Source organism: Miniopterus schreibersii, assembly GCF_964146895.1.
Source record: "Miniopterus schreibersii genome assembly, chromosome: 8".
In the NCBI taxonomy this organism is placed as follows: domain Eukaryota; kingdom Metazoa; phylum Chordata; class Mammalia; order Chiroptera; family Miniopteridae; genus Miniopterus; species Miniopterus schreibersii.
In genome coordinates this window covers 19,653,627-19,676,670 of record NC_138109.1, presented here as the reverse complement: position 1 = coordinate 19,676,670, position 23,044 = coordinate 19,653,627, and the positions used below count along the sequence as shown (strand labels likewise).

Genomic DNA, 23,044 nt, shown 5'->3' with positions numbered 1-23,044 from the left:
TGGGAACAAAGAAGTGGTTCTAGGCCCAAAATGGGTTGGTTATTGCTGGTTACGTTCCTTGAGGGGATGGCAGGGGTCTCTCAGGTCCATTACTTAAGTAGTGCTGATCAGGCAATTCCTGGGAGAGCTGAAACTGTAATTAAGTCTTGGTGTGGTGATGTATATCAGCATAAGTGACTCCATTTTAGCCTGTTGTCTTGTTTTTGATAGTTCTCTCAGCTTTTGCTTCATGTGTTTTGAGGCTCTGTTACTAGGTGCATGCATGCCCATTTAGGATTCCTCTGTCTCCTGGAATTGGCGCCTTTGCATTGTGAGCTGACCCTCTTATCCCTGGTCAGATTCCCTGTTTGAAAGGATATCTCGTCTGACAGAAATATGGCCAGTCATCTATCTGTATTTGCATGGTATATTTTTTCCCATCCTTTTTACTTTTCTTTTTAAATAGACTTTATTTTTTACAGCAGTTTTAAGTTCACAGCAAAATTGAGCAGCAAGTACAGAGAGTTCCCAAATTCCCCCCGCCCCTTCCCGACCCCCCCTCCAGCCTCTCCCACTATCAATATCCAACACCAGAGTGGCCTGTTTGTTATAATCAATGAACCTACATTGATTTTACATCATCATCACCCAGGTCTGTAATTTACATTAGGGTTCATTCTTGGTGTTGCACATTCTATGGGTTTTGACAAGAATATATAAGGACATGTATCCACCATTATAGTATCATAGAAAATAGTTTCATTGCCTAAAATCATCTGTGCTCCGCCTCTTCATTCCTCTCTCCTCCCTAACCTCTGGCAACCATTGATTTTTTTAAAACTGTCTCTATAATTTTGCCTTTTCCAGAATGTCATATAATTGGATTCCTTTTATGTAGTTAGTGTGTAGCCTTTTTAGGTTGGCTTCTTTTACTGAGTAATATGCATTTGAGACGCCTCCGTGCCTTTCATGGCTTTATAGCTTTATTCTTTTTAGTGCTGAATAATATTCTATTCTTCAGATATGCCACAGTTTACTTACCCACTCGTTTGATGAAGGACATCTCAATTGTCTCCAAGTTTTGGAAATGATGTATAAAGCTGCTATAAACATTTGTGTGCATGTTTTTTATGAGGCCTTAATTTTCAACTCTTTTGAGTAAAACAAAGGAATACTGAGAGGGGACATCCTTGCCTTGTCCCTAATCTTAGTGGGAAATCTACTTTCTCACCATTAAGTCTGGTGTTAGCTATTGTTTGTGTGTGTGTGTGTGTACAGATATTCTTTATCAAGTTGAGGAAATTCCCCTCTATTCTGAGTTTACTGAGAGTTTTTATCATGACTGGATGTTGGATTTTGTCAAATGCTTTTTCTGCATTTATCGATATGATTATGAGAGAAAAATGGGCAAAAAACATACAGAAGAAACACAAGTGCTGAGGAAGTGTAGGTTACAATGCTAGCCTCACTAATAATCAATGCTTATGCATTGAAAGGTGATACCATATTTTTTTTGCCAGCTTAATAATTAATAAGCAAAGATGTTTAAAACTTTTAATAATGCTATTATGGGTGCCTTGAAATGGGCACTTTCATACAATGCTATTGAATACATAAGCAATTTTCTCTGGAAAGCATCTTATAGTTCATATAAAAAATAATCCTGAGCAATGATATACTGAGCCCCTTTTTTCTTCAAAGCCTTAGAGAATGCTGTTCCCTCTGCTGGGATGCTCTTCCCATCTCTATCCCCGATCATTCCTTCTCACCTTTCAGGTGCTGAAGCTCACCTCCTCCAGGCAGCCTTCCACAATTGGCAGTCTAGATGAGATCCTCTTTTTATAGCCTTAACAATCAACCAGCATTCCGGGGGCCAATTGTGGGGAGAAGGCCGAGACCATTCAATATGGGTGAGACCATTCTGTATGTGAATTTCCACTTAATCCCTGTATTCTATGCCCACCCTCTACTGCGCACTGTGTTTCCCAGAGCAGAAGCTTCCAGCCCTCCACAGGGTGGGGGAAGGGTGGTCACCTAGCTGCTCAGAATGGAGGAGGGGACCCATGGGCTGTTACCAGTCAGCTCTTCTGTTCTCACCTCCCCTTTCTCTCCCACTCTCAGAGGTAGTTGGTGCCTTCGCTTCTTGTAATTTACTGTGTATTTCTGAATCCATCCACAATAAATTACTTTCACAATCAGAAAAAAGCCCCTAACTTTTTAAATTTAAAATTTCATACCTTTTGACCCAGTAATTTTACTTCTTGGAATGTCTGTCTTTTAAGGAAATAGGCAATTTGGAAAACATTTATGTACAGGCATCTGCACCACAGTACATTTTATAACAGAGAAAAGTTAGTTGCAAACAATCTAGAAATTCAATATCAGGATCATGTTTAAGTAGATAATGATAAAGCTATATGATAAAGCCATTAAGTGGTGTTTCCAAAGATACTTGATGACATGGGGGAAAGGCTTATAATTTAATGTAAAATGAAAAAAGCAAAATATGAAATTAAAGGTACGCCTTGACTCAGATTTTATTTAAAAATATGCATGGAGGAGGCTGGAAGGAATTAATTCTGAACATTAACAGTTGTTATCCCTGTCTACAATGATCATGCATTACCTTTATAATCTGAATAAAAACTTCTATATATATGCAAAAGAGAAGAAAATAGAAAAGTAAATGTAATCCTAGGTTGCATTAATAAAGGTAGAAGTTTTAAAATGTAAATGGATTAAATGCTCAAATCCAAAGACATAGGGTAGCTGAATGGTTAAGAAAACATGACCCAAATATATGCTGTCTACAAGAGACCCACCTCAGAACAAAAGATACACACAGACTGAAAGTGAAAGGATGGAAAAAATATTCCATGCAAATGGAAATGAAGAAAAAAGAAAGCTGATGTAGCAATACTTATATCTGACAAAATAGAATTCAAACAAAGGCCATAAAAGAGACAAAGAAGGTCGCTACATAATACTAAGGGGATTGATCCAACAAGAGGTTATAACCCTTGTAAACATATATGCATCCAACATAGGAGCACCTAAATATATAAATAAAATCTTGGTGGACAATAAGGGGGAGATTGACAGCAATACAGTTACAGTAGGGGATTTGAACACTCTACTGTCATCAATGGATAGATCTTCTGGACAAAAAATCAACAAGGCAACAGCGACCTTAAACAACACACTGGATCTGATGGATTTAATGATATTTACAGTCCATTTCATCCCCAAACAGCAGAATATACATTCTTTTCAAGTGCATATGGAACATTCTAAAAGATAGTCCATAGAGTCAGCTGGAGGAGTAGGAGAAGAGCAGGCCCAGGACGGGCCTGGTGGCTGTCTCCATGTGACTGTCGTCTCCATGTGGCTGTCTCCACGTGGCTGCAGTGCTTGTATGAAAAGAGCAGAACAGTTGAGCCCCATGTGGCCCTTGAGGTCAGAGCCAGGGCTAGTGGGAGAAGCTGGAAGGTGGAGACAGAAGTTCCAACAGTCCTGTGATGGATTCCTCTTCCCACAAATATCAGTAGTCATGCTGAGTTTAGTGTGAAAAGGAAATGAGGGACCCCTAGTCAAGGCCCTGGAGGTCACTGTGAGAACCACGAGGTCAGCAACCCGGTGGGCAGTGAACCAGCGTGTTCAATGGGGAAGAAGTTTTGACATCGCAGCCCAACTGCTGTCAACTTTGTTTATGCACAGCCCGTGATGTTCCCATGCTCCCATGGGTCCCAGATGACATGACGTGGGGTTATGCACAATTCCCAGTGCACTCCACATAACCCCATCCCTTTTTTCTTACTCAGTAAGGCAATGTGAATTCAAGTGACTGGGATTTATCCTATTATAGAACTAATCTTGAATCTGTTCTGATTCATGAAAAATAGCACATCACCTGGGAGCTTCAGATCAATGATCAGTGACAAGTTGCTCCATGCCGTGTTTCTCATCCAGTCCAACCCTTTTATGTCACAGTGGGGAAAATGAGGCCCAGAGAGAGGAAAGGATCACAGTCAAGTGACTGTGAAGGAAGGACACCAGGAGTCAAGCTCCTGTGGCTCTTCCTGTGACTGAGAGCTGCTTGTACCCAACTTAGATCTTAGTGGTGTGAGGGATAGGCTGGTGGGGGGACAAAGGAGGTGAAGCGAGAAGTGAAATGTGAACCTGCTGTGTTCCAGCCAGGCCACATCGCCAGGCAGATGCCTGAGTCTAATATACTTAACGTTCTCCTTGGCCTCCCCCAACAAGTGCTTGGAGGTGAGGTGGGGCTGGTAGGGTGGTACAGGTTGAATTGTCTACCCCCAGAAAGGTATGCTGAAGTCTCAACCACCAGTACTTCAGAATGACCTTATTTGGAAATAGGGTCTCTACAAGTTAAATGTACAGGGATATGTGCACAGGGATAATGTGTGGCGATGAGACAGAGAGGCGGAAGATGCTTCTAGGTCTCTAACTCAGTCCCTTATCATAGTGAAAGTGAATTCAGGGCACGCCCATGGGGAATAAAAATGTCTCCCTGGCGCTTCTTAGAGACTCACTGGGGAGATGAAATAGATTCATACTAAGCCGTGGTCCAGATTTCCTGAGAGGTAGATATCATCACTGGAGACTGGCTGGAGAAATCAGGGAGGGCTTCCTGGAGAAAGAGCCTATGATGGCCTTGCTGGAGAGGGTGAGCTGAATTTTATTGCATGAGTTCTAGGAGCCAAGCATATACTCATATACTTTCTCTTATTTTTATTGTGAGGCAGGCGATGTTATCTAAAGTTTATAGATGAGAAAATGGACACTCAGAGAAGTGAAATGATTGATTTAAGACCACATGGCTTTGTACCTGTTAGAGACATCATTTCAATTGAAGACCCTTTGATGTCACAGCTTCTCTTGCTCTTTCTTCTGCATCCAGGCTCTGCCTTTTCCGGGGTACGGTAGTGTTTAAAGGACTGATGATGTTTGGAAGTGCGTGGGAAGAGGTACTCCACGTTGGCAAAGGAGCAGGGTGGGAACATACCGGAAAGTGGGGAGCCAGGAGAAGGCTGGTCTATTGAATCTCAGGGATTGAGAGAGGAAAATGGGGACCAAAGCTGGGAGAGTAAGAGGGCTGGTAATTTATCAGGCTGAGCATTTGGACTTGATGGTTAAGTAGTGAGTGAATGAGTTCTTGGGTGAGAGATACAGAGCTGGTATTTTGGAGACCTGTCTTGATGGGCGAGGGGCCAAGTTGCCAACCTGCTGTAAAGGCTCTCAAGGGGAACCATGTGGCCATGTGAGATGGACCCCATTCCCTCCTCCAAACCCAGCCCCGGGCCTCCCTGGATGGGGGAGAATGACTGGCTTGCCTCCAAGGGCCACTTCCTGGGTTCTCCCTCTACCTGGGTCACCTTTCACATGGAAGGTCAACTCTACCAACACTGAGCTCATCCTCAGCTATTCCCCCATTTCCTAGAGGGCTCATCAGGCCCTAAGCACCTCCCGCAACTGCCTGACCCTTCCCCTCCTCCATGCCTTTGCACAAACTCTTTTCACTGCCTGAATACTCAGTGTCTTCTCTTCCCCAGAGAAATCCTATTCACTGATCAAAATCCAGTTCAATTGTTCATTTCTTCCTGCAACCTTTGTGACTCAGAGGCAAGATTCAGTTTTTCCACCACTCTGTACTGGCCATTGTCTGTTCTGTTCTTACTGAGTGAGTTTTAGGTGCATGGCGGGGGAGATATGACTCAGGCCCTGGAGTTGCTTCTTCTGGTATGCAGAACGGGCCAAGGTAGGAGGGGGCAAGTGACCTAAACCTGCCTCCCGGAACACCAAGGTGCCTAGGATGAGGTGGGATGGGGTACAGGGCCCATTTGAGCTGGATGGCAAAGGACTCAGCTGGCAGGCAGGCTTCAAGAGCAGAGTGTGTCCAGTAAGAAAACACATGGCATGGGGCGGAGTGGCTGGGGTACTGGATGGCCATGGGGCAGGCTGGGGACAGACACTGCTTTGGACAGTTTGAGGGGGCTGGGGCAGGGCATGAAAAGAGAATGGTGCCTGAGGCATTTCAAAAGACAGAATGTTTAAGACTCAGGGCTGCTGAGAGGCAGGATGTATGAGTTTGAGGGTGGAAGGTGCTAGCTGGAGTTGGGGTTGCAGAGGCCAAACACAGATTCTGCAGGACGGAAAGGAAAAGAAAGCCTGGGGAAAGCAACTGCAGCAGTCAACTCCCACCCCGATGTGCATCACGACAGCATCAATATACACACCTAGCTGGTGATCAAGTCTGGTTTATTTTAGAAGCATAAACAGTGGAATTAGGAAGGAGTGATGAGAACAAGACATCAGTCTCCTTGACAGGGCCAGATCCCCCACAGGCTCACAGGCTCTGCATATAATCAAGGCTGACCCAGCAGCCTCGACCAGGCTCTTCCTACAAGGACAGGGTGTGAGCACAACCTGGGTGGACGAGAATCTTCCATGACTGTGGGGGTGAAGTAACTTGGCTTCGGGTCCCTCTGAACAAAGTGAAAAAGGCCAGAGTGCCTACGCCTTTGGCCAAGAGCGTCCCAAGCTGGCTCGATCTGTACCTGGGGCAAAGCCAGGTTCTGGAGGGGAAACCAGGGTGTCCTCTGGTGACCAGGAAGGCCCCAGGTGTCCAAGAACAACCTATAGTGAGGCCCTATGGCCAGCAAGCACCTGCTTCCCCCAGCCCTAGTTGTCTCTGCAGAGCCTTCAAGGAGGGGGCACCCAAGGCAGTCAGACTTCCCAGGCCCGCTGTTGGGTGACATAAGCCCCAGGTTCCTACAAATACTGCTTCTTAGAAGCACTGCTGTAGGGGCTACTGGAGGATTTCTGACTACTCTGGGGGTATGGGTCCAGGAAGAGGGGGGGTCTAGAAGAAGCCAGCCTCTCCTCCGTAGTCAGGTTGGCCCAGTTCTGCTCACTGGATGAGAGCCCGCTGTAGGTGGGGCATGGCTCGGATGAGGGCTCCTTGCCCATGGGGAGGTAGAAGACCTGATCAGCGAAAGGCTCCGAGGTGGTCCCCTGAGCTGGAGGGGCACTCTGGCCCTGCCGGGCCTTGAGTCCCCGCATGAGGTAGCGGCACAGCAGGTGCACCAGCTCCAGCAGGTTGAGCAGCAGGGAGATGAGTCCAACCACCTGCATGAAGATGATGAAGATCGTCTTCTCCGTGGGGCGAGAGACAAAGCAGTCCACGAGGTGGGGGCAGGGCGGCCGCTGGCACACAAACACCGGCTGCATGGTCCAGCCATAGAGACGCCACTGGCCATACAGGAAGCCTGCCTCTAGCACACTCTTGCAGATCACGCTGGTCACATAGGTGCCCATCAGCGCCCCTCGTATCCGCACGCGACCATCCTCCGCCACCGAGATCTTGGCCATCTGACGCTCCACGGCGGCCAGCGCCCGTTCCACGCACGGGTCCTTGTGCGGCAGGGCTCGCAGCTCCCCCTCCTTCTGCCGCAGCCGCTCCTCGCGCCGAGACAGGTAAATGACATGGCCCAAGTAGATCAGGGTGGGCGTGCTCACGAAGAGGAACTGCAGCACCCAGTAGCGGATGTGGGAGATGGGGAAGGCCTTGTCGTAGCAGACGTTGGTGCAGCCCGGCTGCGCTGTGTTGCACTGGAAATCCGACTGCTCGTCACCCCACACCGACTCCCCGGCCAGGCCCAGAATGAGGATGCGGAAGATGAAGAGCACCGTCAGCCAGATCTTACCCACCACGGTTGAGTGCTCCTGGACCTGGTCCAGCAGCTTTTCGAGGAAGCCCCAGTCGCCCATGGCTCCCGGGCCTCCGTCTGCAGGGAGACAGAAAACACTGTCAGCACGGCATCCTTCTCAGCTGGTCCAGCGGCAAGCCTGCAGCGAGGCGGGCCATGCCCTTTTTACCTCCAGGGAACCTGAGGCTCAAGGCGGGGAAGGGACTGAACTGGGGGCTCACACCCAGCAGGGTGGTCAGGACTAAAAGCAGATCTTAGGATGATGGCTGCTAAGCTCTGGCAAGGGTCCCATCTAGTCACACACCTGTGCCCCTCTTGTTCCCAGCCGGAATCCCAGGATGACCGCAGCCCAAGAAAGATTCAGGTCAAGTGGAGGCTCCTGAGCCTATGGGAACAGAGAATTTGAGGAACATATCCAAGGTCATACAGCTGTGCCATGCCCCTCCTCCCTTCTGGTCCAGGACAGGCTGTCCCCAGACAGTGGAAGGGGGTGGTGGTGCTATCTTCAGCTTCTCAGGGTGCCGGAAGCCTCGGGTCCCTACTCCTTTCCTCAGATCTCATTCTGACCTTTGAGTCTGTGGTAGAAGGGGTGTTAGACCCTGAAGGCAGCATCCTGCGTTAGCTCCACCTGCCAGCAAGAGTCATCTGTACTTAAGTATGGACGCTCAATCCTGCCCCCTTTCTCCATCCCTCCTGCCCCTCCAACCCCTTCTCCCCCCAAGCTCTTGCTCCCAAATTCTAGACTCGAATTGTCATAGCAGGGTGGACACACAGGCCACAAAGTTCCCAGAACATCTTGGGGCAGGGGAGGTAGGGGAAGGAGCAGCAAAGCTGTTAGGAGCCAGGCTCTGGAACCAGACCTGGGTTCCAATCCTGACTCCCTCCTACAAACTGGGACCTTGTTTAGTGAGGACCTCTGAGCACCTCAGTCTCCACTCTTGAGAAACGGAAAGAATAAAATACTCCTGCCTCCTGGGGTTGTAAGGATACGAAGAAGGAAGGTAGGAACCTTGCTTAGCTCAAAGCCTGGCCACAGGCAGACTGGGTGGGTTCGGCTGGGGTGGTTTGCACCCCCCACCCCCTTACTCCCCTCAGAACCCCCAACTCCCCTAAGGTGGCAGGTGGTTCCCCGGATCCCCACCCCCAAGCACAACTCACCGCCTGCCTGCCAGGCGGCCCAGGTGGCGGTGGGGACGCGGTGGCCCGAGCGGCGCCGGGGGAGCCCTGCTGGGACCGCGCCTGCGGCTGGGGCGCCTTAAATAGCGCAGAGGGGCGGGGTGGGGCGGGGGCAGGAAGCGCGGCCCCGGGGCAGCGGGACGCCCAGCGCCGGGCCGGCCGGCGGCGCGGACTCCGCGGGCTCTGGGGAGGGGAAAGCGGAGGGGGCGCCGGGGCTGGGGCCGGGGCTGGGGGCTGAAGAAGGGGCGCTCTCCTCCACCACCTACCGCTCTTCCAGGCCTTACCTCTCCCAGCCGCAGTTTCTTTGGCGATGCAACCGTTCTCCAAAGCGAAGTGTTTCAGGGCAGGTTGTCTGCTGTGTGTGTGTTTTAAAGGATTGGCGCAAGAATTTGCTGATCCCCGCAAGTGGCCCGAGGGGCTGTGGAGGGGGCAGTGTGGGGGAGACTGTCCTAAGACGGGGCTGATGCCAGATCCTGTGGCTAGATGCTAGAGGCCACCACAAGGGGGGCTGCGCCTCCCAAACCCCCTCAGAGGCGGAGGACCCCTCCCCTGTGCTCCTGGCCTTCTGGTTCCAGGAGCAGGCTGGTGCCCTGTCCCAGCGCAGGTGTGAGGGATTTTCTCTTTCTCTGGGGCCGGTCACGGCCCAGCACCCCGATCCACCCCTACCTGTCCTATGTGACACTTGATAGCACCTGCCATGAGGTGTGGGGGATGGCACATCGTCTTTGCGCCTCTTTGAATGTAATGTGGGGTCCCTTAATAAACTCTTGATGTAGTTAACGCTGGAGTTGTAACCCTCTTCAGTCTCCGAGCCTGGGAAGTTTTACGTAACAGGGCCTCCAGGGAAGGGTCTCTCCTTGACTCTGGGGGCCTGTTGTCCTTATGAGAAGAAGGGAGACCACGCTTTTGTTAGGCAGCCACACTGGGCCAGGACCTGGCGATAAAGGCTCATTAGGACATGGGGAACCACAGTGCCCTCCCTAGAATCTGTGGTGGAGCTTGGGTCTCAACCGAGCCTGTATCCTTGCAGAATTCTCAACCATCCCGCCGAAAACCTGCCAGATGTGGTCTCTTGCCACCAGCTCTCACTTGCTGGAACAGGAGGTGGGAATGGAGAATATCAACTCTCGGGTAACAGTGAAATGGTAAATGTACAAAGTTCTCCTGAGGACAGGGTGGCTTCCAGGGGCCTTGGTTAGGAATATTTCCTGGAGGAGACTGCATTAGCCAGATTGGGGTGGGGGAAGAGTATTCTAGGCAGAAGGAACAGAAAGAGCAAAGGCCCAAGGACCTGGGACTGCCAGGTCCTAAGACCTTGGCCACCATGCGCAGGGTGCTGGCCTTTGTGGGTGGAAGCAGTAGAGCTAAAGTTGAGACTTTGCTGTTGACCCCTTGCCCTTAGGCAAGTTGCATAAACCCTGGTGCCTCAGTGTCTTCCTCTGCGGAGTGGGGATAGTAATAATACTGTGTAGGGTTGATAGAAATCTAGTCAAAGCATGTAGCATAATAGGTACTGTATACAGTACCAGTTTTCAAGTGAGTGGTGATTAAAAACATGTCACTGACGAAAGGGGTCTGTGGGCTGCTCTTGGTGGGAGCTGTGGACAAAAAAAGGGGGGTTCTATGGAAAGTAACCTCACAGGGTGATTTGATCATAAATTCCTAACTGGGCAGGACATGGTGAGTAGTCACCACCCCGACTTCTTTAGTTAAAGGTTTATCTTTGCCTTAAGTAAGCCCTTTCCACTGTTTCTGTGAATTGAAGTTAATGCCTCTTTGAAATGCCTCTTTTTAGACCCCTCTTTCCAAAGGGTGACTGTTAGATGGGCCAGGTACAGAAGCCAGGTATAGAAACCTGGCATGGAGACTCACCAGGGCAGGAAGCCCCCATGCCTAGCAAGGGGCGAAATGGGAAAACAAGGGCCTTGTCCCCAGGGTAACCTGTCCTCCCCTAACATATGGCTGGTCATGTGGTTTAGAACCCCAGAGGGTTCTTCCCTAAAGGTAACATCTAGGCCTCAGTTGTATTTTAGCTCCAGGCCCAGAAAAGCAGCAAAACCAGACAAGTGGTGCCATAGTGGCTGCCTGAGAACCAGCCACATTGACTAATGTGGCCACCATGTCCAGGGCGGCCTGTCATCGACCGATCAGTGGAGACCATGACTGATGGTCTCCTGGAAGAGCACACCTGGAAAGCTGATGAATATTCTATTGAGACCCTCCCCTGAGACCTCCCTGAAGATTTCCACCTGCAAGAGAGAGATGAATACACTTGGGACAAAGGACCCAGCAGCTCGCTCTCCCCACCAGGGGAGCACAGCAGCACTATCTCCTTTCCTCTTCTTCCCTTTGAGGGGCCACCAGGAGATTTGCAACCAGGGGAGCAATGGGCAGCGGCAGCTCATCCTGGGCTTATCCCCTGGTCCTGTCTCCAAGGCCCCTTCTCTCTCTGACTTCTCAGGGAGCCAGAGCAGCCCAGCCTGGGCTCTCCTGTTGCCTCTTCTATGCCCTTCCTTGCTCACTGTCCCAAGTATATCTTTGCTGCCATCATGGACCCAGTACCCTTTGGCTCAGTGCTATGTAGCCCTTCACTTTGGATACTCCTCTTTTTAATAAATTTAATTTTTCTTTATTCACTGTCTGAGATGGCGATGTAGCCCGCTGGCGCACCACTGACCTTAGCCTTTCAGTTACCACCCTCAGGAGAGCACACGGTCTCATTAACTATCCTGTAATCCCGTCCTGCCTAGCCTGGTTTTCTCCCACCTTTACATAATCTTTCTTAGGTTCCATCCTTAATTCCAAATGCATACAAGAAACTGCGCACTGTCATTTCTTGGAAGCATTTATCTTGGAGTCTGTTGAGATCTTGCTTCCAGGCATATCCTTTGTTTGACTCAGTGTTTGGATGTTTCTTACATCTACAGAGCAGAAAGGCAGGGGTGGGGTGGGGGTGGTGGTGATGGGGGGGACAGAGGCCTGGGGCTGGTGGCAGAAAGGTCCCTGTTTCTCCACCGGTAGGATTTAGTCCTTGGAATCCTAGTGCCCCAGAGTCCCTGAGCATCCTGTCTTCAGCGTTAGCAGGACTTCGGGGGCAGCAAGCGGGGTGGGCTCGGCTCAGACCTCAGAACATCAGGATCAGACTGAGCTGCGTCTTCTGGATTCCCAAAGCTGACAACTGAGCCCACTTGGTTCTGACCCCTGAGGTCGTGAGAACAGAGGCCCCAGGAGGCCGATTTTCTCATCACACCCCACAGTAGTCTCTGCTCCCAGAGCTCCTCTCCTGGGGCTAGGCCCAGGCTCTCCCAAGACCTTTTGGATTCATCTGCTGGGAAGGAGGAGGAACAGGAGATGTCAAGGCTGCCCTCGCCCTGCTCTACTGCTTCTTCGGGCGCTCTGGAGGTCAGGGTTTGAGTGACCTGGCCCCTTCCCAGGGAAAAGTGGATCAGCCAAGACAGTAATTCCCATAACCTGGCCATTCCACCTGGAAAACATCCTTAGAACCCCACCCCTCCCTCCACTCCCACTGCCCTGGCCCTGTTCCGGCCATCATCTCATTGGCCTCCCAGATGGTCTCCCAGCCTCTACCCTTCCCTGACCAGAGCACTGCCCTGCTTAAACCCTTCTGTGGCTCCCCATTGCCTCCTGGCCTTGGCCACTTCTCCAGCCTCTTCCCTTTCACTTCATGATCCAACCAGACTTTGCTGTGGTTCTCTGTGCACTCTTGCTGTGTCCATGCTGTTCCCTGTGCCTAGAGCACCCTCACATTCTGAACCCTACAGGCTGTTCAGGCGTTTGCTCTGTGTCGCCTTCCCCCAGAGGTCCCCTGGCTGTCCTCCACTGGGTTAGGTGTTCTTTTGTACTCTCAGGGGCTCAGATACTGCCCCTGGATGCATTAAAATTAAAAAAAAAAATAAAATTAGTTGTGTTAAAAAACACAAAATAATATTCACCATCTTAACCATTTTCAAGTGTACCATTTAGTAGCGCTAGTATGTTCACATTGTAATGCAACAGATCTCCAGAACATTTTCATCTTGCAAAATTAAAACTCTATTCCCCATGCACAACTCCTGACTTCCCTCCTCCAGCCTCCGTGCATTGCTGATGTGTCTTTACCCCTCCCCCATTAGACTGTGAGCCCCTGGAGGGCAGGCAGGGTCTTGTTTACATCTCCACCAGCACGTAGCAGGGCACCAGGCCCATATGTGAATTTATTAATTCAACAAATATTTATTGCCCCTGGTGCTGTGCTACTGTCCCAGACACTGGAGAGCAACCAGGGAACAAAAATCCCTGTCCTAGTGGATTTTAGATTCTAGCTGGAGAGACAGACAAAATGAAATGCAGAACCTGTTAGATGGTGATGAATGCTGTGTGGAAAGTAGAGTAGGAAGAGAAGACTGAGGGCGCAGGGGGTGGCAGTTTCAATTTTGAGTAGAAGGGAGAAGACTTCTCATGAAGGGGCTGAGGGCTGATGTTTGGGGGGAGGGAGCCCAGGGGCCCTCTGGGGGAAAGAGCATTCCTAGCTAACGGAACCCACAGTGCAAAGTCCCTGAGGCAGGAGGGTGCCTGGTGTTTCCTGCTTGGGGAACTGCAAGGAGGTCAGTGTGGCTGGAGTGAGGTGAGCAAAGAGAAGGGATGAGTTCAGAAAGGGAGCAGAGGAGATGTGAGCTGAGGCAGAGCTCGCAGGCTCCTTAGGCCTGTGTGAGCGGCCTTTGGAGGTTTGGGGCAGAGGAGTGACATAGCCTGACCTGGGTTTTGACAGGATCGCCTGGCTGCTGTGCTGGGAATAGACTATGGGGGTGGGTGATGCTCAGTGAATGCCCCCCTGTAATATAGGACTTGCTGCCCAGCTGTGCGGAGCCTGGTCAGCTGTTAACACTTTCGGGTCTGCTGCAGCTGTCCAGGTGGCCAAGTTCTGCTTGGGGCAGCCCCAGGCAATGAGTGAGCCCAACCATTGCCACCCAGTGCAGGCTCCTCTAATGGACAATCTTCGTCTCTGGATACAGAGCTCCCTGCCATAGGTCTTGTTGCTCAGTCTACTTCCTCCCCTTGCCATTCACAGTATTACTTTCCAGAACACCCTTTGCACTCTTAACTCTTCTTCAGCGTCTGCTTCCCTGGGTCAGGGGCAGGCGGGAGGGAGATTGTTGCAGTAATCCAAGTGAAGAATGATGGGGGTGCCTTGTCAGCTCAGGCTCCTGTAATAGAATACTACAGACTCGGGGGCTCAAGCAACAGCAATGGATTTCTCACCATTCTGGAGGCTGGAGGTCTGAGATCAGGGTGCCTGCACGGTTGGGTTCTTGGTGACTGCCCTTTTCCTGGTTTACACAGGGCCATCTTCTCAACCGGTCCTCACGTGGTGGAGAGAAAAAGAACATCCTTCTCATGTCTCTTCTTATTAGGGCACTAATCCCATTCATGAGAGCTCCACCCTCATGACCTAATCACTTCCCAAAGGTGCTGCCTGCCTCCTAATATCATCACATTGGGGGTCAGGATTTCAACATATACATTTTGGGGGAATGCAAACATTCAGTCCATAATGGGATGTGGACCAGGGTGATGAATACAAAATAACGTTTGCCTAGGGCTGCAGGGTGGCTGTTACATCAGGCAGTAGATGTGGACTTGTGGCTGTGTATATGAAACTGAAATCTGTTAGATTCATTTCAAAGGTTCATGAACCTTTGAAGGGAGCTTGCAAGTGAACTCTCCTGCAGTAGGGGAGAAGGAAATAGAGGAGTATGCCCTGAGTAAAGAAGGCCAAGGGGACATGAGAGCTACCTTGTGGTGACAGTGACGTGCACTGGGGACCCTGGGTGATGAACATTAGCCCAACACATACTGGATGAGAACAGTAAGCTGTGATGCTCAAAATAGCTCTCAGGCCAAAGGCAGGATGTCCAGGGCTGGAATGTCCCTCACCCATGGTCCTGGCCTACAGCCTGGAGAAGCAGGGTCAGGCTGGAAGCTCAGTCCATTCTGGGATAGCCAATGATGTTCTCTGATTGCTCTGATCTCTAAGCCACCCTTGGCCAGGCAGCCAGAATATCCTGGAAGATTCTGGACTGCATGGCCGCAAGTAGGTAGAGATCACCTCTCCCTGAGACCTTTGCAACTGTCCAGTCCAAGCTGAGGCTGGGGCACCACATGGCCTGGGCAGCAGGCAGAGACTTTCGTAAGCACGGTTGTGCTTGGGTGTTTACTCCACATGTTAGCTCTGTACTAATGTTTTACCTGCAGCATCTCCTTTTGTCTCTGCAACAATCCTAGGCACTGTCCTGAGTGCTGGGATGAACACCCTCCCTCGCCCGTCTGATCCGTATTCTCCCTTCTCCACCCTGCTCTGGGCCCTGGGAGGCTGACCACCTCCTTGCTCTGGCTTCTGGTTGGGTTGGGTCAACCGGCAGGGAGCCACCGGCAGGTGAGCAGGAGTTGGGAGAGTGAAATTGGGGTATTTATTTGGTTGCTGTGGCTGGATGCATCCCACAGCACCTGTGTGGCAACCCTGTCCATTGTTACCCTGGTACCAGCCCCAGGATACTGCAGTTACCCTTTGTGGGTTCCCTTAACCATGCCCATACCTTTTAAAACAGCCCTTCCAGGAAACTCTTTAAAATTATTTCATTTGAATGTGCTATCTGTTTCTTGCCAGGACCCTGGTCGATACGGTTCCCATTGTATTGGTGAGAAGACTGAGGTTCTGAAAGCTTGCCAAGGTGTAGCGTGGTGAAGCTGTGATCATGAAGTGGTTAAGCTATGACTCAGACCTGAGGGTGGGTGTTAGCCCAGCCTTGGGGCCTTACACTTGGCTGGAGTATCCATCTCACTAATGGCCACACTGGAGAGCAAAGGTGAACCACAGCCTGTTCTGTCTACAAGGTGACCCGACCTCTCCCCGCCTGCATTGGCTCTTGGCTTACTGCCTCCTGGCCTTGGCTTTAATAGTCACCAAATGTTCCTCTAGGTCATTATAGCCTTTGTAGCTCTTTTGCTTCCCATTCTGGTCTGGCCTTGGATATTGGTGTTCCCTAAATTTCAGGACATCACACAATCCTGGGAGTGGGGCTGTGAGCCACCCAGAGGGCTGTTAATGAGGGAGTGTGTTTCCGTCTCCCCCAAGCTCTGAGCAATCTGGGCTCAGCTCTTACTCCCTATACAGTCTCAATACCCTGCCAGGGGCTTGGTGTGGGAAAAATGCCCAGGAAAAATAAAAAGAGCTGAATAACACTTGGGTGAGGCTGGGACTACATGCCCGTAGAGGAGACACCTGGCCTGTTGTGAGCATATATGAGTGAGAGTATGACTAACAGGGATTTTGTGTACACAGGGCGGGGATGCGGTTGTGGATGGCAGTGCCCGGGTGACAGAGGAGGAGGGACTGATTTGTGTGTAATGAGAGGGCAGTGATTGTGTGTGCTCAGGACAGTCTCCCTCTAAACCGCTAGAACCGTTGTAGCGGGAGCATAGCGCCCTCCTGTGGCCACGTCTCTAATCACAGTAGATTCCATCCCAGCTCCCACCTGTCAATCCCAGCCCAGCCTCACTTCAGCCCACACCCTACCTTCACCCCAGCCTTGGAGCTCTCCCTCCTTCAGAGGACTACCTTCCCTGCCCTCAGGGTCTTGTGGGTGGAGTGTAGGAGGACAGAGGTCGGAGCCAACCTGTATAAAACACAGCGTTTATTGATTTCAAGGAAACTGCCTATCAGGACATCCACCCAGAGTCCCAGGGAGCAGGGTCTGAAAGGCTGGCACAAGACTGAGCTCATTTGCAAGGAGGAAGATGGGAGCAAAGCTTCCTGAGGCTGAGAGAGTGGAGTCTGGGAGAGGGGGACCTTCCCTGAGGGCAGTGGTGACTCAGAGGATCCTTGGGTGTCTCAAGGAGAGGTTGGTGTCACCAGAGCCGCCTCCTCCTCTTCCCAAGCCCATTCTCAGGCTCCAGACCTCCTGCTGCTGTGAGATTTCTTCCTCTGCACTGCAGGAATCTGGGCGCTTCTCCCAAGGGAAGGGAAATTCTTTTTGGTCTGGTGCATCCAACCCAGGGCAAGCATCTCTCTTCTTGTGGCCTCCAGGCCTCTGCGCCTGCCCTTCTCTCTGCTTGGAAGCACTTCTCACCTCTCTTGAACATTACTTTCTTAGGAAAGCCTTGCCTGCTCACACCCTCCTGGGTTAGGTAGAAGCCCTGCTATGAGCGCCCTAAGCATCCCCTTGCACAGTCAATTTGCTTGTTTCAGTGTCGCTCTCCCCCGAGGGCTGACACTGGGCCTGCATTGTGACCTATACCCAAGTATTCAGCCCAGTGCCCAGCACTCAAAAAGTATCTGCCCAAAATGAAATTGGATAGCTTGCTGAATTCAAAGTAGGGGCACCCAGCCCCTGGAGGACCCCTCCACCCGTGCGATACCTCCCTACCTGTCCCCACTGGCAGACCGGGTATCGCTCCCCAGCCCACGGTCAGATGGGGGTCAGGGTGGGTGCTGAAGCATGTGGCTTGTCACTGTGGGAGTCTTGGTCAAACTCTCCCGTATCCACCAGCTTATGGTGGCAGCGGCAGGTGGAGGCCCGGCTGGCTGAGGACCTGGGGTTGCGGCTGTCAGGGGACCTTTTCCTGCGTACGCCTTTCAGGATCCTGTGGGAGACGAGGTAGCAGATCTCGCTGATGGTGAGCACGATGCAGACGGCAGAGGCGCCCACCATGAAGTAGGTGAAGACCTTCTTCTCGGTGGGCCGGGCGATGTAGCAGTCCACGGTGTTGGGGCAGGGGGCCACGTTGGAGCACTGCACAAGGCGTGGCATGCCGAAGCCGTACCAGAGCGTGTGCAGCACGTAGAGGAAGACGAACTCGATGATGAGCTTGAAGATGAGGCTCAGCAGGTAGGTCCACCACAGGCCACCGTGCTTCTTGCCCGCGTCGTCGTACAGCTTGGGGCACTGGTCGCCGTGCTTCTGGCGGTGCCGCCGCTCCCGCTCCTCGCGGTAGGCCACGTGCAGGATGACCAGCAGCGAGGGGCAGGTGACAAAGATGAGCTGCAGGGCCCAGAGGCGGATGTTGGAGATGGGGAAGAAGTTGTCGTAGCAGACGTTGGTGCAGCCTGGCTGCTTGGTGTTGCAGTCGAAGTCCTTTTGCTCGTCCCCCCACACGCGCTCGGCTGCCACCACGTACACCAGCACGCGGAAGACGAACACCACCGACAGCCAGATGCGCCCGAACGCCGTCGAGTACTTGTTGACCCCGCTCAGGAGGCCCTGGAGCGTCTTCCAGTCCATGGTGCCTGGGGGTGGGGCCGGGGGCCTGGGGCCTGGTAGGGGCGCCGGGGGCCGTGCACACCTGATGGAATAATAGGAAACACCGTATGTTAATGAATAGGTGACATTTATTGAGCTTTTACTATGTATGAGGCACTGTTCTGAGCTCTATGTGATGGAATCATTTGATCACCGCATAGACCTTATGAGATCAGGAATATTATGCTGCCTAAGCTACAGATAAGAAATAGGCAGAGAGGGTAAGTAACCTGCCCAAAGTCACAGAGCTAGTACACCGGGAGGAAGGGAATGTGCACTTGCTGATAATATCAGGGACCATTTATTGAGCATTTACTATGAGCCAAGCACAGAACTAAACACTTTATGTACAGAATTTCACTGAATCCTTACAATGACCTCATGAGGTAGATACTATTATGCTCCTCATTTACAGATGAAGATAAGAGCTGCAAAGCACTTAATACATAGTAAGTGCTCAATAAATGCTGGCCACTCGTGAAATCTAGAGATCAAGTCACTCATTTAAAACCAGAGCTGGGTTCAAGGCTGGACTGTGGATGCCAGGGCTGTGCTGTCCATCACCTTCTCTCCCCTTCTCTCCCGGATGCCTGCCCCAGACCAGCTTCTTGCAACTTAACCTCGTTGGTGCCTTGCTACCATTCTGTGAGGCTGGGGTTGAGTATTATTCTACAGACAGGAAACTGAGGCTGGGAGAGGGGAGATAACCTCTCTTAAGGTCTCACAGCCAGTAGGTGGTGAAGTTGGGAGACCAATTCATATTGAGAGCGTGTGTGAAGTGGGGAAGTGGTCTGGCTCTGGGGGATACCAGATCCACAGACCGTCTAGATAAAACTCCCTGTTCCCTGTGCCAGGCCCTGGGGAAGCCCCAGCCACCGCAGCCATGCTGGCTGCCAGGGCTTTGTTCAGGCTCCAGATCACCCCGGCCATGCTGGATGTGGGGAAACATGTTTTGTTCAGGCCTCCAGCTCACACATCTTGCGCTCAGTCCTGGAGTGACTCAGAGGGTGTGGATGGGTGGGTCTGCCTAGTGTCTGAGGGTTGCCATGGGCGTGAAAGCATGAGGCTCTCCACGTGTGTATGTGGTCTGCGTGCACATGTTCAGTGCTCCTGGAGCTGGGTGTGTGACTCTGAGCATACATGTTGCCTGTTGGTCCACCCCTTGCACGGCCGCTTTTCACCCCTCTACTGCCACCACCCTGGTCCAAGCCACCATCAACTCTTGCTGGCATATTGCCACGGCTTCCTCACTGGCCTTTCAGTGTCTGGTTCTGCACCCCTCGAGTGCATTAAATTGGATTGTCACTCCCTTGTTTAAAACTCTCTACTAGCTTCTCGTTACACTTAGAATTGCCCCAGATTCTACATTCTCACCCTTCTCTCCCACACTCTTGCCCTGCCTCTCTCTGCTCTGGCCACCCTGGGGATCTTGGGGGCTTTGTAATTTTCCTGCTGCCTGGAATGCTTTTCCTCCAGAACCTCTTGTGGCTGGATCCTTCTCATCAAGGAGGCCTCTGCTCAAACATCTCCTCAGAGCAGTGATTTTCAACCTTTTTCATCTCATGGCACAGAAACTAATTACTAAAATTCTGTGGCACCCCCCCAAAAATATTTTTGCCAATCTGACAAAAAAATAGGTATAATTTCGATTCATTCACACTGGACAGCTACTGTTGTGTGGGCTGCTGTCATTTTTTAAATGTGACAATATAAGGGAAAAGAGGTCAGTGCCCCTGACAAAATAGTCAGGTATTGCATATTTAAAAAATTCTTGGGGCACACCAGTGTGCCTGCCACAACACACTGGTTAAAATCACTGCCTTAGAGGCCTCCCCTGAGTCTGCTGCTTCTAAGCCCATTTCCTCCCACTCACTCTGCTCCTGTCCTCTTTATTTTCTTTATAGCATTTAATCACCATTTGAAATTAAAGTATTTTTTAGTTTATTTGTTTTAATTTATTGTCTGTCTCCCCTATTGGAATGTCCACTCTTGTCTTGCTAACTGCTTTATTAGTATCTAGCGCTTGGCACATAGTAGGTACTGAATACATGTTGAATGAATATAAAACGAATGCTGAATTCTTACTGAGGCAGCTTGGAGGGAGGGGCTGGGAGTTGTAGGCAGGAGCCCTAAGGGGCAGTGTGGACAGGGTAGCTTGGGGGAAGACTTCTCCTCACTGGAGAGAAGGCGAAGTTCCTCCTCAGCACCTTGGCCCTCCAGATGCCTGTTCTCTGGGCATCTCAGACAGGACGGGGGCACTGCGGAAGCCCCCATCCCTGCACACCCTCCTCTGCGCCCCTTCTCTGCTCCTTCTAAGACCTGGCCTTTGGGGAGGGACAGTGGAATGTGCATGAGGTCTAGAGTCACATCTGGATTCAAGCCTCAACTCGTCCACTTACTAGCTGTTGACTTCTAGAAATTCCCTAATCTCCTTGACTCCCCGTTTTTGCCTCTAAAGGGAAATAAGTCCTCCTTTCTCCAGCTGTTGTCGGAGTCAAGAGACCAATTCCTCCCCAGCCTGCCACTCACCTGGTGGAAGTTAGGAAAACCGAGGGGGAGGCTGCAGCCCTGTCCGCCAGCCCTGGGGGGAGAGGGGTCCCGACACGTGCTTTCCCTAGACCCCCCTCCCGAGGCAGCCCGCACGCGTGCAGCCCCCTCCAGGGCGCCCACCTCCCGTCCTCTGGTCCTGTCTGTCCAGTCCCGCCTGACACACCCCAGGGACGCGACTCACCAGCAAAGAATTTCCCTCCAAGCCCAGGCTCGGGACTGGTGGAGCCGGTTCTGGTTCCCCACTGCCCGCAGTCCCCCAATAACAGCTCCCAGCACCCGCTTTTCCCCAGCTCCTGGGCCGGGCAGCGCCCAGACGCTGTCCCCACTCGGCCGGCCTCTTCCCACCCGCGGGACAGGACGACAGCGAGTCCGGGGCGCGCGGACGATGCGGGCACCCGCCCCGCGCGGCCGAGGACCCGCGGACAACTTCGCCGTCGCGGATTCCCAACAAAATCTCAAACCCTCCCTCCCCCCCCCTCACTTTCTCAGCCACGTCAGGCAGTTTGGGGGCTTTCGGACGTGGGCGGGGGGTGTCTGGCGACCCTCCAGCAGCCGGAGCCCCGGCTCCCGCCCAGAGTCGAGGGGAGAGAAGGCGGTGGAGAGGCTGGGGTGCGGAGGTCCCTCCGTCGTCACCCCGCGAACCCTCGCGATCCTCAGCGCGGCGGGACGGGCGGGACCCCGCCGCAGCCCGCCGCCCGCGGTCTCCGCGCGGCGCTCGGCGTCCCCCCCGCACCCGGCACTTACCCGCAGCGGCGGCCAGCGCGGGGCCGGTCCCCGCGTCCTCTAGGTCGCCGCGGAGGCGGGGGCGCGCGGAGCCGGGGGCTCTGCAGTCGCCGCGAGGCGCTCGCGCCCGGGGGCGGCGGGAGGGGGGAGGGGTCGGGGGAGGAGCCCGGGACCCCGCCCCGCCGCCGGGGGTCGAGCGCGAGCCCCCGGGCCGCCGCGCGTTCCCGCGCAACCTTCGCCCGAGCGCGGGTTTCTCGCTCGCCCGAGCCTCGGCTTTTCGCGTGCGGATCAGGGCATCGGTGGCCACGGGCAGGGCTGTTGCAAAGGCTCCAATGAGATCAGGGGCGTGAAGCACTATAAACTGTCAAGTGCCGTGGCCCGGGACCGGCTGCAATCACGACTCGCCCCCGCGCTACCTCTGGTACCGAGTCTGAGTCCTGCAGGTCACGGTCCCCGCCCGGCCTCGACCCCGCGTGGGAGCACTCTCGGGGACCCGCCCCGGCTCTGCGCCCTCCGACGAAGCACGTGCGCTTGGGAGAACCCGGGTGGGGAGGGGCGAAGCGAATGGAGACGGGGGGCGGGGGCAGGTCGGTGCCTGGAGTTACTACCAGGGGCAGAGCCTGTGGGAGGAGGGTGGGGTGGCTGGGTGCAGAGCTCGTGCCCTGGACCCCCAGCGGAGGGAGGTGGGCCTGCAGCTGGCCTGGGCTCTGGGGACTAGGTCGCTTTGTCTTACTTACTAGTGTGCCCTGATTAGGAAACTAATGAGAGCCTCTGGTGCCCCAACTTTGTCTCAGGAAACTCCAGTGTTTCCTGTCTCCCTGAGGAGTCCTGGGATCTTAGTCACATGGGGCTTCCACCCTGCGGTCCTAACAGCAATGATGTTGCTGACACAAGGGTGACTCATTTTCCCAGGACTACCTATTTATTTATGCCTGTGGCTCTGGTGTAATTAATGACCCCCCCTTTACTCTCAAAAGTGCCCCCAAACTTGGGATGAACAATGACATTACTCATCGTGATAGAGAAACTAACACACATTGGGGGCTCTGGGACATCTTTGTGCCAGGCAATGTCCTGCAGGCTTTATTTCATCTTCACAGTGCCAGGTGGTGAGGATGGTATGATCCTTCCCGCTTTTATGAATGAAAAGACTGAGGCACAGAGAGGTGAATTGCCCAGGGTCACACAGATGACCAGAGCGGAGCCAGTTCTGGAGGCTCAGCCATGCGCCCACTCACTGGGTCATGGCCTTCAGATTCATTGCTGAGACCCAGCAGAGCTGGGTGGTCCTGTGCGTGAGCTGGTGCGTGGAGATGTGTGAGTATGACGGCCTCCACCTGCTCCCAACCACCTCTTGCTCTGCTGCATTCCAGAGCAAACCTGGATACCCGCTTCCTTGACTCCTAGTCACTCTTCAACCCATTTGAACAATGTTTCTGCGCCTACTGTGTCGCTAAAGACAACCCCACCAAGGCCATGGCGGATCTCCATGATCTAATAGTCACATCTCTGTCCCCATCCTCCTGGACCTTCAGAAACACCTGACAGCTGACCGTCCCTTCCTTCTCAAGACACTTTCTTATTTTGGTT

General features: G+C 52.5%; 2 protein-coding genes across 3 annotated transcripts; both read right to left on the bottom strand.

The window, feature by feature from the left end:
• Positions 1–6,239: 6,239 nt before the first annotated feature.
• Positions 6,240–8,961, bottom strand: GJA4 (gap junction protein alpha 4). Of its 2 annotated transcripts, XM_081145158.1 has the most exons (3): positions 8,868–8,961; positions 8,014–8,094; positions 6,240–7,787 (listed from the first exon to the last, which is right to left on the bottom strand). In XM_081145158.1, the coding sequence occupies exon 3, from the start codon at positions 7,768–7,770 to the stop codon at positions 6,772–6,774; it is 999 nt and encodes a 332-aa protein (XP_081001284.1). In that variant the 5' UTR covers positions 7,771–7,787; positions 8,014–8,094; positions 8,868–8,961; the 3' UTR covers positions 6,240–6,771. The 2 variants fall into 2 exon arrangements, with proteins under 2 accessions (XP_081001284.1, XP_081001285.1); XM_081145159.1 differs by lacking the exon at positions 8,014–8,094 and having other exon boundaries at positions 6,246–7,787; positions 8,868–8,955.
• A 7,601-nt stretch (positions 8,962–16,562) lies between these two features.
• Positions 16,563–21,569, bottom strand: GJB3 (gap junction protein beta 3). The gene is made up of 2 exons (XM_081144385.1): positions 21,476–21,569; positions 16,563–18,224 (listed from the first exon to the last, which is right to left on the bottom strand). The coding sequence occupies exon 2, from the start codon at positions 18,161–18,163 to the stop codon at positions 17,351–17,353; it is 813 nt and encodes a 270-aa protein (XP_081000511.1). The 5' UTR covers positions 18,164–18,224; positions 21,476–21,569; the 3' UTR covers positions 16,563–17,350.
• Between the last annotated feature and the right edge of the window lie 1,475 nt (positions 21,570–23,044).

Bases quoted from the DNA above. Each gene is read 5' to 3' on its own strand.
- GJA4 (XM_081145158.1), bottom strand. From the start codon at position 7,770: ATGGGCGACTGGGGCTTCCTCGAAAAGCTGCTGGACCAGGTCCAGGAG.
- GJB3 (XM_081144385.1), bottom strand. From the start codon at position 18,163: ATGGACTGGAAGACGCTCCAGGGCCTCCTGAGCGGGGTCAACAAGTAC.